This window comes from Megalobrama amblycephala, linkage group LG3, assembly GCF_018812025.1.
Source record: "Megalobrama amblycephala isolate DHTTF-2021 linkage group LG3, ASM1881202v1, whole genome shotgun sequence".
NCBI lineage: Eukaryota > Metazoa > Chordata > Actinopteri > Cypriniformes > Xenocyprididae > Megalobrama > Megalobrama amblycephala.
The window spans coordinates 42,666,291-42,680,903 of record NC_063046.1 but is presented as its reverse complement, the minus strand read 5'-3'; the positions used below and the strand labels follow the sequence as shown (position 1 = coordinate 42,680,903).

Here is a 14,613-nt window from a genome sequence, read left to right as displayed (position 1 = left end):
TAAATTATTTTTTATTATGTGAACGCAACATAATTATTATATTTTTAAATCGTGATTGTGTGTTTTAGGTTTAATGTCCATTGCTAATGGCGATGTCATTTGTTACCTGTTACTTTTCTCAGCGCTGCTCAGACTGGGCCAATCAGAGTCCTTTGTGATTACCGTGTGTGTTTATTTAAGCCAAAATCTTTGGGCCTGTGTAAATACCCACACTTGCGGCCTTGGCCACTTGAACACTATGACCAAACTCCGGAAATACGTCATGTAAGTATCAGTAGCGGTCAAATGCAAAAACAGCAAATGTGGGTAGGCACAAATTGGACAGTCTATGGTAGGCACAAATTGGACAGGCACAAATTGTCTCTCTAAAGAAAACTACACGACCCAGAGAGCTTTGCGGGAGACGATCAGCGGTACGGGAAGTTACGGGTCAGTAACGTGCTTTAAAGGTTAGGCTTGTAGTTTGTAAATTGTGGGTCGTTTTTCAAAGCTTGACGTTCTGATGATTCGTATTATGTATTTATTTATATGAATGGTGATTATGTTGATTTGCGTGTGATTTATTTGCACGCTCATGGATGTTAACGTTTGGAGTTGATCAGCTGTGCATGAGGAGCATGTCAGTAAATCATGTTTTCCATAAATATAAGTTTCTCTTCGAAAATTAAGGTTAAGTTTTCAAGATATCGAGATTTTAGTCAAAGAGAGAATGTAATGCACCTTGTTCCACCTGTTGCATAAGAAATTTATTTCAAGTTTCAAAATAAAAAATGGGATCAGTATTTATTTATTATTATTTTGTTGCACAATAAACCAATTTTCTTTATTTATAAATTTTTTTTTTTTTCTTTTTTCTTTTTTTTGCAGTTTATATCATAATTTGGAACCAATCCCTGTCTAACAAGATTCCTTTAATGGGCTTTTTACACTTAAAATGTCTAAATGATTGCATTGCTAGATTAATTTATTTTATAATCATATTCTATCCAGTAAAATCTGGATAATACCATTCCCATTAGGATTGCTCCCATTAGCACTCCTCTGAAGTTTTGTAATAAACTCTGCAGTACAGATGCACACAAATTAAAATCACTTTTCTTTGCCTTGTCTGTTTAAAAATAAAGTTCTCAATGTCCTCCATCCCATCAGAAGCATGAATTACGCTCGCTTTCTGACAGCTGTGAGCGCAGCAAGAAAACCATCAGCTATTCGCTTACTGAGTGAGTCTGATTTTTATTATTATATTACTGTTTATTACCATGATTGCTATGAACTGCCTGACTCAGATGTGACTTCATGACGAGATGTTTACCAAAAAGACACTTAATGTTCAGTAATATTATCGATTTGACTGCACTCTCGGATGAGGATGAGGACAAAACTTATTGATTTATTATTGTCTTCTGTAGAGCTGCTTTACAGATGAATTGAGCTCATTTCATAATTGATGAATTTTATACAGTTATTGAACTGTGAATCAACACTGAACTGACTTGAGCTGAATAATGACTCCATTGTTTTTAGAGCTGTTGTACAGCAGAATTTGATTGTGTCTCTTATTTGATGAAGTTTGCATCATTGATCATTATCATTACTTTGAAAAAAAGCTGCTTTGAAACAATCTGTATTGTATAAAGTGCTATATAAATAAAGATGACTTGACTTAATAAACACGGCCTCATTTATGTTGTCATCATGATCCAGCTGAGCTGCAGCAGCAATCTCCTCCGTCTCTGATCTCTCTGGCTGGAGGAGCTCCCAATCCCAACACCTTCCCTTTCCAGTCGGCCAGCATTAAAGTGAAGGGAGGAGATGCTGTGGTTTTGGATGAGACACTTATGAAGAGAGCGCTGCAGTACTCTGGCTCATACGGGTATCAAACTGTACACTATTGCTCAGTGTAATCTGTATGTAATCTGATTCCAAAAATAAAGTACTTGTAATTACTGTAGATTATAATACATTTTAGAATGCTGCTCGTAATCAGATTACAGTTACTTTTTTATGGATTAAATGAATAGGGTCTATAAATTGGGGGCTCGTCCGGGATTTGAAGCCCGGAATTGAAACATTATTCAAAACAATGACAGTAAATTCTTCTTAATTCTTTTCCCCCCTAATTTCTTTCAAAATTTTCTTTCCAAAAAAGCCTACCATTATATATGTTTGGAAAGTCTTCCAGTTACTTTACAAACCCTAGTTTGGGAAACCCTTATGTAATGTTTAATGCAATGAATGCATGTTTTTGATAACAAAGATTGGAATATATTTAAATTTTTTGTATTTTTATATCAGTATGGCACAAAATAATCTTATTTAAATCTATGTAATAAACAAGTTTGGTCAAAATTAATCTAAAAGTTGCCAATACATTACATAAAATGTGTAATCTAATCAATTATTTTGCTAACTACAATTTTCGTCATGTAATTTGTAATCAGTAATGGACTACAATTTGTAAGCACTGCTACTGCTTCATTGGCTCATATGTGTGTCTGTGTGCTCATAGTATTCCAGAGCTGGTCTCATGGATGAAAGATCTTCAGAAAAGCCTCAACAATCCTCCCACAGCCGGCTACAGTCCAGAGAGAGGACAGATGGAGATGTGTGTCACCACCGGCAGTCAGGAGGGCCTCTGCAAAGTACCACCTCATACACACCGCTAACATCATGCATGATATTATCTGGACATAATCAGACAGATAGTGAGCATTTTACAGTGCTATTTATGGGCAATAATAATATGGTCACCACTATATTATGCATCCCTAGTCAGGGTCATTATTGTTAATTAAGCCTTCCTTCAATTCCCAGGGAAAGCAAGAACTGATAATGTGTACCTTGAATCCAATGTAAGCTGGTTTAAATGAAAGTCTGCTAAATGCATAAATGTGAACTAAAACCATTACTTTAAAGAAAATAAACCTTATCTAAAATAAAATAAATTATTAAACTTTATTTCAGCTATTTCACATTTTCTTTTAGTTTAACTTTATGTACTAAAATAATCAGAATTAAAATTGAAATAAAAATAAATGAAAAAAAATATATAGGCATAAAAAAAACTAATAAAAACAACAAAAACACCCAACAAAATTACTAAAACTTCAAGCCTGGTTTCACAGACTGGGCTTAGCCTAAACCAGGATTAGGCCTTAGTTCATTTAGGATATTTAAGTAGCTTTTATAAATGTACACTAGAAAAAAACATCTTTGTTGTGCATCTTGAGACATATTTTTAGATCTGCCAGTGCAAGTTGCTTTCAGTTAAAACAGCTCAAACATGCATTTTAGTCTAGGACTAGCTTAAGCCTTGTCTGTGAAACCGGGGGAACATAAAATAAATAGATAAATGGAAAATAATGCATAAGCTAATTCAAAATATTAATTAAATTAATATTCATTAAATTAAAATTAAATGCTCTTGTGGAGATCATTTTTTCCTAATGTATAAACTGAGAATTATGCTTGATATTATTAGTTATATGCATATGTGCCATAATCTAGATAAAAGCTGCAAAAAAGTCTACCACACCATGAGGGTGAAAAAGGGCAACAAAAAAGCAAACGTCTCAAACAGCAAACGTTTCGGTCACCTTCAGCACCGAATTAGGTCATGTTATGACTGAAATGTTTGCTGTTCCTCAGTAAAGCTGCAGTTTTTATCTTACACTTGCTTTTTTGTTGTCTTTTTTCATCCTTATAATGAGCAGCGGGCCTAAGAGATTATGGTGATTTCTCCCCAATTTGCTATATAATAAAATTCCATGTTTCTTCTTCATTCTGTTCATCAGATATTTGAGATGCTTGTCAATTCTGGAGACAACGTCATCCTTGATGCTCCCACATACTCAGGAACCCTGGCAGCCGTAAGGACAAAGATGGACCACATTTTCCCATCAACCATGTTTTACCTGTGATCTCTCTTGATCCATTAAAGGAACATGTTTACATGGTAATTATTGCCAACTATTTCATCAACAGCTGCAACCGCTGGGCTGCAACATCATTAATGTGCCAAGCGATCAACATGGCATGATCCCAGAAGAACTCGGGAAGGTTCTGGCGCGGTGGGACCCTACAGACACACTAAAGCCGGGCAGCACCGCACCAAGAGTCTTGTACACCATTCCCAACGGAGGCAATCCAACAGGAGCGTCCATGACTTATGAGAGGAAACAGGAAGTCTATGAAGTAAGCAGTGTTTATTTCCTCAATGCACACGTACAGTGTACGCTGTCCATTTCTGCGTTTGCAAATTTCCATAGAGTATGAGGCTGAAATGGTCCTGTATGATGTTACAACAACATTCAGATGTTGTGATATATGATTTAGTGTATTTATGTGCTCTTGTTTTTATCATGTTTTATACACAATAATTAAAATGTAATCCAGTGTTGTTATTAAGTAACAGTTTTTTAAAAAAGTTGAAATTTAATAATTAAAAAATTTTAAGTTGATGTACTGAATTTACTAAAATTGAAATAAAAATAAATGAAAGCTATAAACATAAAAAAAAATAATAATAATCCCCACTCCCCTTCAAACAGCGTTCAAATCAGAGGACTAAAATCAGGGTAGAAAAATGCCATTTATTTCTAAATTATGACATTATAAAACATTATAAAATAGGAAACATTATAAAAAAATAAAAAATGCCATTCATGACCTTTCAAATTAAAATTAAAACGAAAATATTAAAACGAAAATATTAATAAACCTTATTAAGCTGGTAAGCAGCCGCTTAGGGCCCTGGGCAATTAGGGGGTTCCCCGACAAATACCAAGAAGCCTATATAAATCATATATTACTTATTAGCTTTCTATCATGTATTGTATGGCCCCCCATACCCAACATCATCGTCATGAATTGTGGAACTTTCCTATCATCCCGCACACGTGCGAGCAGTTTAACGACACTGCCAGATAAGAGCAGACAGAGTTTGGTAGAGATAGAGCACGCAAGAGTGAGAAAAGGCAAGGTTTATAATGTAAAGAAACAATGAAATGCAGCAACCCCAGCGAAGCTGAAAAAAGAAAAACAATGTGGCTAAACTCCCAAAAGTCACTTCTTTTCCCCCACAAACTCTGACAGTCAGTGTATGGAGGATAAAAAAAAAACCTCTTGGATTTCATCAAAAATATCTTAATTTGTGTTCCGAAGATGAACGAAGGTCTTGACCAATTGCAGACTATCCGACCATCTCATATGCATGTGTATTAGCCCCTTTTTTGTGACATCAAAAGCAGGATATCCAGAATCCCCTTAAATTCACGATATTGTCATTTGTGTTTTTAATTTGCAGCTTGCCAGGACATATGATTTGCTTATCATTGAGGATGACCCCTATTATTTTCTGCAATTCCAAAAAGTAAGTTCCTCTGATTTATTGCTCTCTTCACAGCATCTGTTTGTATTGTGTGATGATCAGCAGGAAGTAGTAGTCATATACTGACCTCTCTGATAGCCTCTCTATTGCTGGTGCGATAAGATAACACTCAATAAAAGATAATGTAATGTCACTCACAGGAGTGTAATGTCACTCTCCTCTGTTCTTTTGTTCTTCTGCTGTCATCCAGCCGTGGGCTCCAACATTTCTCTCCATGGACGTAGACGGACGCGTCCTCCGAACGGATTCCTTGTCTAAGATTCTGTCATCGGGGTGGGTGCTGTCGAAAGTGTGTTTGTGCTTCAAATGTCAATGACTTGTTTCACTGGGACAGTAGTGCTTTTGTCATGAGACACAGCTGTCAGGGTCATGATATTGACTCAAGATAGAAAAGAACAGGGAAAGAAATGTACGGCAACACCAAGAAATCTACTGGAAATGCTGTCACTTACATCTTTCACATACATTTTTACATATACCTTTATATTATTATTTTATTATATTTCTATAATTAAACTGCATTAATTCAATAGTTTTTATGTAGTACTATCAATTATTTATTCATCTAATTAATGTACATATAATTTAATAACAGTGTTCATATATAATATGTATATTTTATTTAGTTAAATTAAATATTTGTTAACACATTATTTATATGAAATATTTATTTATATATAAATAATTACATAGCATTTAATTCAATAGTTTTTTAAATGTACCATCAATTATTTAATATAAATAATTAGTATACATTTAATTTAATAACAAAATATTAATATATATAATATGCATATTTTGTAATTAAATGATATGTATATTTATTTTAATAATTTATATTAATTAATTATTTAATTATGTATACATACAACTTAACTATTCAATTATTTTTTTTATATTCTTACATAAAATAAAATCACTTCCAAAAGATATTAATTACCATCTCCCTTACGACCTTTCTCAGTTTGTGAATTATTTATTTTAAACTTTTTCTGCAATGATTTTTTAATAGTAATTATTTAATTATATATCTATAATTAGGTTGCATTTAATTCAATAGTTTTGATATAGTACTATCAATTATTTATTAATCTAATTATGTACATATAATTTAATAACAATATGTTCATATATATAATATGTATTTTATTTAGTTATATTAAATATTTATATTAATACATTATTTATATTATTTATTTATTTATATATAAATAACTACATAGCATTTACATAGCATTTATAGCATTTATGTACTTTACATTTACTTTTATGTAAAATGTACTATCAATTATTTAATATAAATAATTAATATACATTTAATTAATTAGTGTGTGTATATATATATATATATATATATATATATATATATATATATATATATATATATATATATATATGTGAATATTTTGTAATTTAATTATATGTATATTTATTTTAATAATTTATTATTTATATTAATTATATGATTTATATAATTAATTAATTATGCATACATACATACATACATACATACATACATACATACATGCATGCATACATCTTGAAAAAAAAATAATTGAATAGTTTTAATATTCTACCATGAAATAAAATCACTTCCAAAAGATAGTAATTACATTCTACCTTACTACCTTTCTCAGTTTGTGAATTCTATTTATTTATTTATTTTCTCTGGAATGATTTGTGTGTATTTGTGGTATTTTCTTGGCAGGTTACGGATTGGTTTCGTCACTGGGCCGAAGCCGTTAGTAGACCGAGTGGTGCTGCACATCCAGGCCTCTACGATGCACACCAGCACCTTCACACAGGTCAGACGACTCAGTCATTTTTCCTGTCTATCCTGTTTCGTTCTTGACTCATTTTGCACAATCTTTCCTGAATCAACAGGCATTAGCAGCCCAATAGCTTCAGTAGAGGGTTGTTCCTCATTCCACATTAGCTGTAATCCGTAAATTACAGCCGTTGTGTTCTTGTTTTGAACACGTACACTAAAAGCACAAATCTTTGAGAGTGTGGGAGTGGATGTGATGATGAGGAGGAGGACGCAGGCTCCCGTGGCGTGGCGTGTTTGTAATGAACGTGTGTTTCAGATCCCAGCGGTGCGCAGCTCTGTGTCTATGCTGATGAATCTGAACTTTAATTATTCTCACAGCGTGAATCTCAAGAGATTCACAGAGAAAAACAAGCTCACAGGCTCCTTTAACACTGAGACTTAACGTCCATTCTGTTTCCGCTGTGGTGGAAGATCAATAAAGTTATTAAATAATGTTTAATAATATATATATATATATATATATATATATATATATATATATATATATATATATATATATATATATATATATATATATATATATACACATTTGTAGTGGAATGATTTGTAATTTTAATTAATAATTTTTAATAAATATTAAATAGTAATAAATAACATTTGTTTTAATAAAAGCCAATTTAATAATAGTTAATATGTATTTTTAAACATTTTATAAAATAAATAGTTTTTCAGGTTTTTTTATAGTGGAATGAATTGCAAATTTAATTAAGGTCTTTAAAGGTGCTAAAGAGGATCTTTTCGTTGACTGAGAAACCAAAGACTTGTTAGTGAGTTTTTGAAATGAGCGCAGGCGTAAGAACAACCCCCCTCCTTCACAGCTCATTTCAAGGGAACGCCTCCCAAAACTCGTGCACGAGTATTGGAACACGAGTGTTTACCACCGGCATTCGCTGTGTCGTGTTAGTGGATTCATTATGTCGGACTCACCGCAGGTAACTCATAATCTGCAGTTGTTACTCCTGTCTCCTGACAAAAACATTGCATGCGGCGCCTGTGGAGTGTGGAAAGTTACTGGAGAGCGCAGCCGCACTCGTCTCTCACAAGGAACGATTGTGATTGACAAGCCAGTGATTGACAAGCCAGAGGTGTTGATGTTTTTACGGCCCTACCTCGTGCACAGATGATGTATATTAATATTATTACTTTCAGTGTACCTAATAAATAGTCTTTTATCAGTTAATAAAGACAGTTTCAAGTAATATTGCAAAAATGTATAAAGCAAAACATCCTCTTTAGCACCTTTAAGTAAGATCAGCAAAATCATTAAATGATGTTTAATAAATATGATATAATATTAAATATAATTTTTTAATAAGTCAATTATATGTAATTTACACATTAAATAATGTATAAAATAAATATTGCTTCTTATGTTTGTTGCTGTGGTGTAATGATTTGCAAATTACTATTTAATTAAGATCAACAAAGTCATTAAATAATGTTTAATATTAAATTATATAAAATATTTATTTTAATAATTATTAATACTTATTTTATACATTAAATTTATACAATATTGTATTCTGTTTTTTGTTGCTGTGGTGGGATTATTTGCAAAATACTTCAATTAATATCAACAAAGTCAATAAATAAAGATTAATAAATATTAAAAGATATTAGCTAATATTTATTTGAATAATAATTAGTAATATTTATTTCATACATTAAATAATGTATCAAATAAATGTTTTCTTTTTTGTCGCTGTGGTCTAATGATTTGCAAAATACATATGTTATCAGTCATTAAATGTTTAATTAATTAATTATAATTAAATTACATTGATTTTAATAGTGATTAATGACATTATTATACGTTAAATGTATGAAAAACAATCTGTTTTTGTTTTAATAATTGATATAACATATTATAAACTTTTCTGATATCTTGTATCCTGTGAAATACATGCCACATTAAGTTTCTTGCAGGTAGCCCAAATAAACTGGTAACACTTTACAATAAGGTTCATTAGTTAACTACATTAGATAACATTAACTAATAATGAACTGCACTTACAGCATTTATTAATCTTTGTTAATGTTAATTTCAACATTTACTAATACATTATTCATGTTCATGTTAGTTAATACATTAACTAATGTTTAACTAATTAACCTTATTGTAAAGTGTTACTAATAAACTGATCATGCCTCCCATTATTCACTGTATAATGACACTCATAATGTCACCTCTGTCTTTGTGTCTTCAGCTCATCGTCTCTCAGCTGCTCCATAACTGGGGTCAAACTGGTTTTCTCAGCCACGTTGATGGGTGAGTTGGAGATTTTTATTTCCAATGAGAATCCGATTCAATTCCTGTATTTCTGTATTATCATGTAAATGCCCATAAGCTTCAGGGTTCTGCTTAGTGCAACTAAATTATTCATTATGTTTTTCTACATATGCTTCTATTTAAGTTCAGATGTGCTTATGGTTGACATTTGTTGTTCCTCTTCCTCAGGGTGATTGAATTTTACAGATCTCAGAGAAACGCCATGCTCTCCTCAGCAGACAAATGGCTCAGAGGTTTGTTGAAAATAATTCAGACTCGTTCCTCGGAGTAAACGACAAACAAAAATCACATTTACAGTGATGCACTTACAGTTGAGGGTTTAAAAATGTGCAGAAATGTGCTGTTTTTATTCCTGTGAATGTGCTTATATTCTTATTAAGTCTGTTTTTTTTTTTTTTTAGTTTTGGACAATTAGACCAACGTTACCAATTGTAATTCACCTGTGTGTGTGTGTGTGTGTGTGTGTGTGTGTGTGTGTGTGTATTTTTCTCTGTGTAAGCAGTGTTTTGCGGATATTTACATCATATCCATTCCTGGTATTCTTATACATACAGTGAAAATGGCTGTTTATAGTTTTACATAATCATGATATGATCAAATTTTGCATATAAATTTGTACAGACACGTGATTTTATCACGCTAATCTCTTGTTGACACATATAATGCTTAAGTCTTGAGGCTATACTTTCAAACAGAGTGAATTTTAACATTTATCCCAGTGCAATGCATGATATAATTTTTGATGCTGATATTGCAAACTGAGAGTTGAGACTAAACAGCGAGCAACAGATGCTCTACATACATAGATTAAGTTGTATTGAACATAAGACATTTTGTTGGAATAAGTAAATAATGTGGTATATCCGGTATATACAGTATTTAATTTCTCTCTTCCTCTCACGTGTGTTTTGTAGATGTAGCCGAGTGGCATTGTCCTATGGCTGGCATGTTCCTGTGGATTAAACTCAAGGGCATTAAAGACACACAGCGGCTGATCATGGAGAGAGCGCTAGAGAAAGAGGTACACACACACACTCGCACACACATCTGTTCAGATCACGTGTACACTAATCTTCATACAGTTTACAATGTGCTAAATGTAATAACATAAATTATCTCATGTACTACTGTGCTGTATGAAAGCACTTTCCTTTATACATTGCAAACACTTCCTGTGAGTGCAAGTCGTCTGTGTGTGTGTGTGTGTAGTGTCGCTGGCGCTTTATGATAGAGTATAGCAGGTTTACTGAGGCTTTTTGCCAAAGTTTGAATATGTGTGTGCGTGTGTGTGTTTATGTATAAATGAACTGAAGCACTTGATCCTTAAAACACACCACATGATTTGCCTCCCACACACACAATCAATACAGTGTCTTTTTTCGTTTCAGACGAGCATGGAGTCATATTAAACATCCTGGATTTAATTCATTTTGAAAAACTGTTCATGGTCATTGTTGCATTTGTACTTGGGTGATTGAGTGATTTTAAAATACTTTTATTATTCTAGCTTATTACGCAGGGATATAAAAAGTAAAGCCATGTGGTGCATTTGAGCATCTGCACCAGCACGACACATTACCAATCAGAATTACAACTGCACACATGACTTTAGCTTCTTCTGAAGTCTCTGTTCTAGGTCACAAAGGTTCAGTGTCTATTGGTTAAAGGGCCTCGAGTGATTCTCTAGAGTTGTTGTCAGCTTTATTGTGTGTTTGTTTGCAGGTTCTTCTGGTTCCTGGAGGAGTGTTCAACATCAACAGCTCAGATCCGTGTCCGTATGTTAGAGCGGCCTTCTCTCTCTCCACACCTCAACAAATCGATGAGGTACAGCACGCACGCGCACAAGCGCATATTGTGCGGATATAATTTTTATCCAGGCTGTTATACAAAGAAATTATGAAAGTGCAAAAACAAGAAACAATGAAATATTAAAGGATTAGTTCACTTTCAAATGAAAATAACCCCAAGCTTTACTCACCCTCAAGCCATCCTAGGTGTATATGACTTTCTTCTTTCTGATGAACACAATCGGAGATATACAGTTGCAAGAAAAATTATGTGAACCACTTGCATAATCTGTGAAAAGTGAATAATTTTAATAAAATAAGAGGGATCATACAAAATGCATGTTATTTAGTACTGCCCTGAGTAAGATATTTTACATAAAAGATGTTTACATTTAGTTCACAAGACAAAACAATAGCTGAATTTATTAAAATAGCCCCATTCATAAGTATGTGAACCATTGATTCTTAATACTGTGTGTGGTTACCTGGATGATCTTTGTGATGGTTGTTCTTGAGTCCCTTGTTTGTTCTGAGAAGTTAAACTGAGCTCTGTTCTTGAAGGTCCTGCAGATTTTTCAGTTTTCAAGCATTTTTTGCATATTTGAACCCTTTCCAGCAGTGACTGTAGGATTTTGAGGACAATTGAGGGACTCAAACACAACTATTGAAAAAGGTTCAAACATTCACTGATGCTCCAGAAGGAAACATGATGCATTAAGAGTCGGGGTGTGAAAACTTTTGAACAGGATGAAGATGTCACAATTTTTTCTTATTTTGTTTAAATATCATTGTTTTCCATTTAGTACTGCCCTTCGGAACCAACAGAAGATACTTGCATGTTTCCCGGCAGAAAAATTAAGTACAATTTACCTTGATATTTGAATTCAAAAGTTTTCACCCCCCAGCTCTTAATGCATCATGTTTCCTTCTGGAGCATCAGTGAATGTTTGAACCTTTTTTAATAGTTGTGTTTGAGTCCGTCAATTGTCCTCAGTGTGAAAAGACGGATCTCAAAATCATACAGTCACTGCTGGAAAGGGTTCAAATATGCAAAAAATGCTTGAAAACTGATGAATCTGCAGGAGCTGGAGGAATTTTCTGAAGAACAGAGCTCAGTTTAACTGCTCAGAACAAACAAGAGACTCATGAACAACCATCACAAAACAAACAACAGTCATGGATCATCAGGTAACCACACACAGTATTGAGATTCAGTGGTTCACATACTTATGAATGGGGTTATTTTAATAAATTCAGCTATTGTTTTGTCTTGTGAACTAAATGCAAACATCTTTTATGTAAAATAACTTACTCAGGACAGTGCTAAATAAAAAATATCATGCATTTTGTATGATCTCTCTTATTTTATTAAAATTATTCACATTTTCACAGATTCTGCAAGTGGTTCACTTACTTTTTCTTGCAACTGTATTAATAAATATCCTGACGCATCCAAGCTTTATAATGACAGTGAGCGGGATCAGTGAGTATGAGCTGAAGAAACACATCCATCCATCATAAACATACTCCACACATCTCCAGGGGAGAATATTCATATAAAATATCCATATTTTACAAGTTATAAAGTAAAATATCTAGTACTTGTTAAATATGGATAATTTATTTTACACAAATGCATCGTTTGCTTTTTAGAGTGTCACTGTGATAGCTTAGTAAAATAAAATAATTTGTTAGTTGAAGTCAGTTGCTGTTTGTGTGTGTGTTATGATGTCTATTATAGAACCTATATAGAGCATTTCAGATCAGTCTCAGTTTCAATGTTTTAGTTTATATTATGCCTAAGAAGTCTGTTGAACAAAGTTCTGGTTCTGACCACTAACTGACTCAAGCACATCCAATATTCATCTGTATTTAAGCATAAGGCCTTACTTTGTCATTTATGCCTCTTTCCTCTTCATCCACAGGCTTTTAGAAGACTCGCTGATCTTATCAAGGACGCCATGTGAGCCGTTGATCTCCAGGAAGGAGGAATTATGGGTCTGATGTTTTTAATGTCCAGTATCATCAGTTAAATGCTGCTGTCACATGCCACATACACAGACTGTATCTGCTCAATTCTCTGCCTTTTTTGCATAACAACAAACCCGTTTTCCCTTTGAGTCAGTACCACATGAACACATTTGAAAAAATGTTTATTAACACTATTTCAAGATTCAAGAGGTTTAATTCTTTAAATTTGTATTCTTTGTTAGAAAGAATTATTGAAGTTGGATTAGAGAAAATGAACAGGGTGAACGGATACGTGATCATTTATTTAGCGTCCGTGATTAGTTTCTGTGCAGCCGGGCCATTAAACATCTCGACGGTGGATGGAGATACAGTGCAACTTCGTGTGATTTTTAAAACTGGTTTATTGTGTAAAATGTTTAACCATAAGAAGGTGAAGGTCAAGTGAATGTATTTAGTTGTAATAGTCCGTTATTTTAAACCTCCATGTTGAATTGTGAAGGTTAAAGCCGTTGATTTCGGTGTCTTCATTAGTGACTAGTTAGCTGCTGTTAACTCAAGCTGTTTTCAACACAAGTGATGAGTAAATGTATTGATATGTTTCACGAAGCAGCGTTTAAAATGACATTAAGCTAACGGACTCTCATCACAGACTGTGATGACGCATTTCTGCATTTCTTTTTTAAATTAATGTACATTTTTATCACCATACCTTGCGACTGCAAGTTTGACATGACCGCCGTAATCAATCTCTCTCTCTCTCTCTCTCTCTCTCTCTCTCTGTTTTTTGTTATTTCTAAAAGTCGTAGGAATGCAATACTGGATTTTTTTTTCTCTCACTGTTAAAGCAAATGGTAACGTAAAAATATATTTGTGATGACCTCCAATATACACCTATAGAATTGTACCCTGCTGTAAGTTTCTTCTGTCTTCCAGAAACATGAAAAGGGTGATCACCATTTGACTTGAATATGGGTTAATAAAACTAAAAGTAAGTATGTAGTTGTTATAGTCCTTTGGACTTGCATGTAATTGTGTATGCCAGACATTTCTGACAGAAAAGGGGTGAATAAATCATTAAACAAACTCCATTATTGTATGTAATGCCAATTCTTGCACAACATTGTGCATTTACCAAAGCTTTGCTTTATTTAATTGCATGAAATTCCATTGCATTGGTTGTTCAATGGAGAACAATGGAGATTTTAACAATGTAAAATGTAATTCCTTAACATTTGAACACAAATTCACTGCACTTTTAAAAATAAAGGTTCTTCATTGGTTCTATTAAGAACCTTTAATATCAATAGAATCTTTCCATTGCGCAAAAGATTCTTTATAGTGGAAG

General features: G+C 33.1%; 1 protein-coding gene across 7 annotated transcripts; it reads left to right on the top strand.

Annotated features, from left to right (window-relative positions):
• Positions 1-190: 190 nt before the first annotated feature.
• On the top strand, positions 191-14,356 carry aadat (aminoadipate aminotransferase). 7 transcript variants are annotated; one of them, XM_048185548.1, is made up of 14 exons: positions 191-264; positions 1,150-1,220; positions 1,705-1,873; positions 2,510-2,642; positions 3,795-3,869; positions 3,985-4,194; positions 5,306-5,371; positions 5,580-5,662; positions 7,098-7,194; positions 9,428-9,489; positions 9,679-9,743; positions 10,425-10,531; positions 11,233-11,334; positions 13,223-14,356. In XM_048185548.1, the coding sequence occupies exons 1-14, from the start codon at positions 239-241 to the stop codon at positions 13,262-13,264; spliced, it is 1,308 nt and encodes a 435-aa protein (XP_048041505.1). In that variant the 5' UTR covers positions 191-238; the 3' UTR covers positions 13,265-14,356. The 7 variants fall into 7 exon arrangements, with proteins under 7 accessions (XP_048041505.1, XP_048041503.1, XP_048041506.1 ...); XM_048185546.1 differs by lacking the exon at positions 191-264 and adding an exon at positions 285-429; XM_048185549.1 differs by lacking the exon at positions 191-264 and adding an exon at positions 295-429 and having other exon boundaries at positions 1,125-1,220.
• The last annotated feature ends 257 nt before the right edge of the window (positions 14,357-14,613 follow it).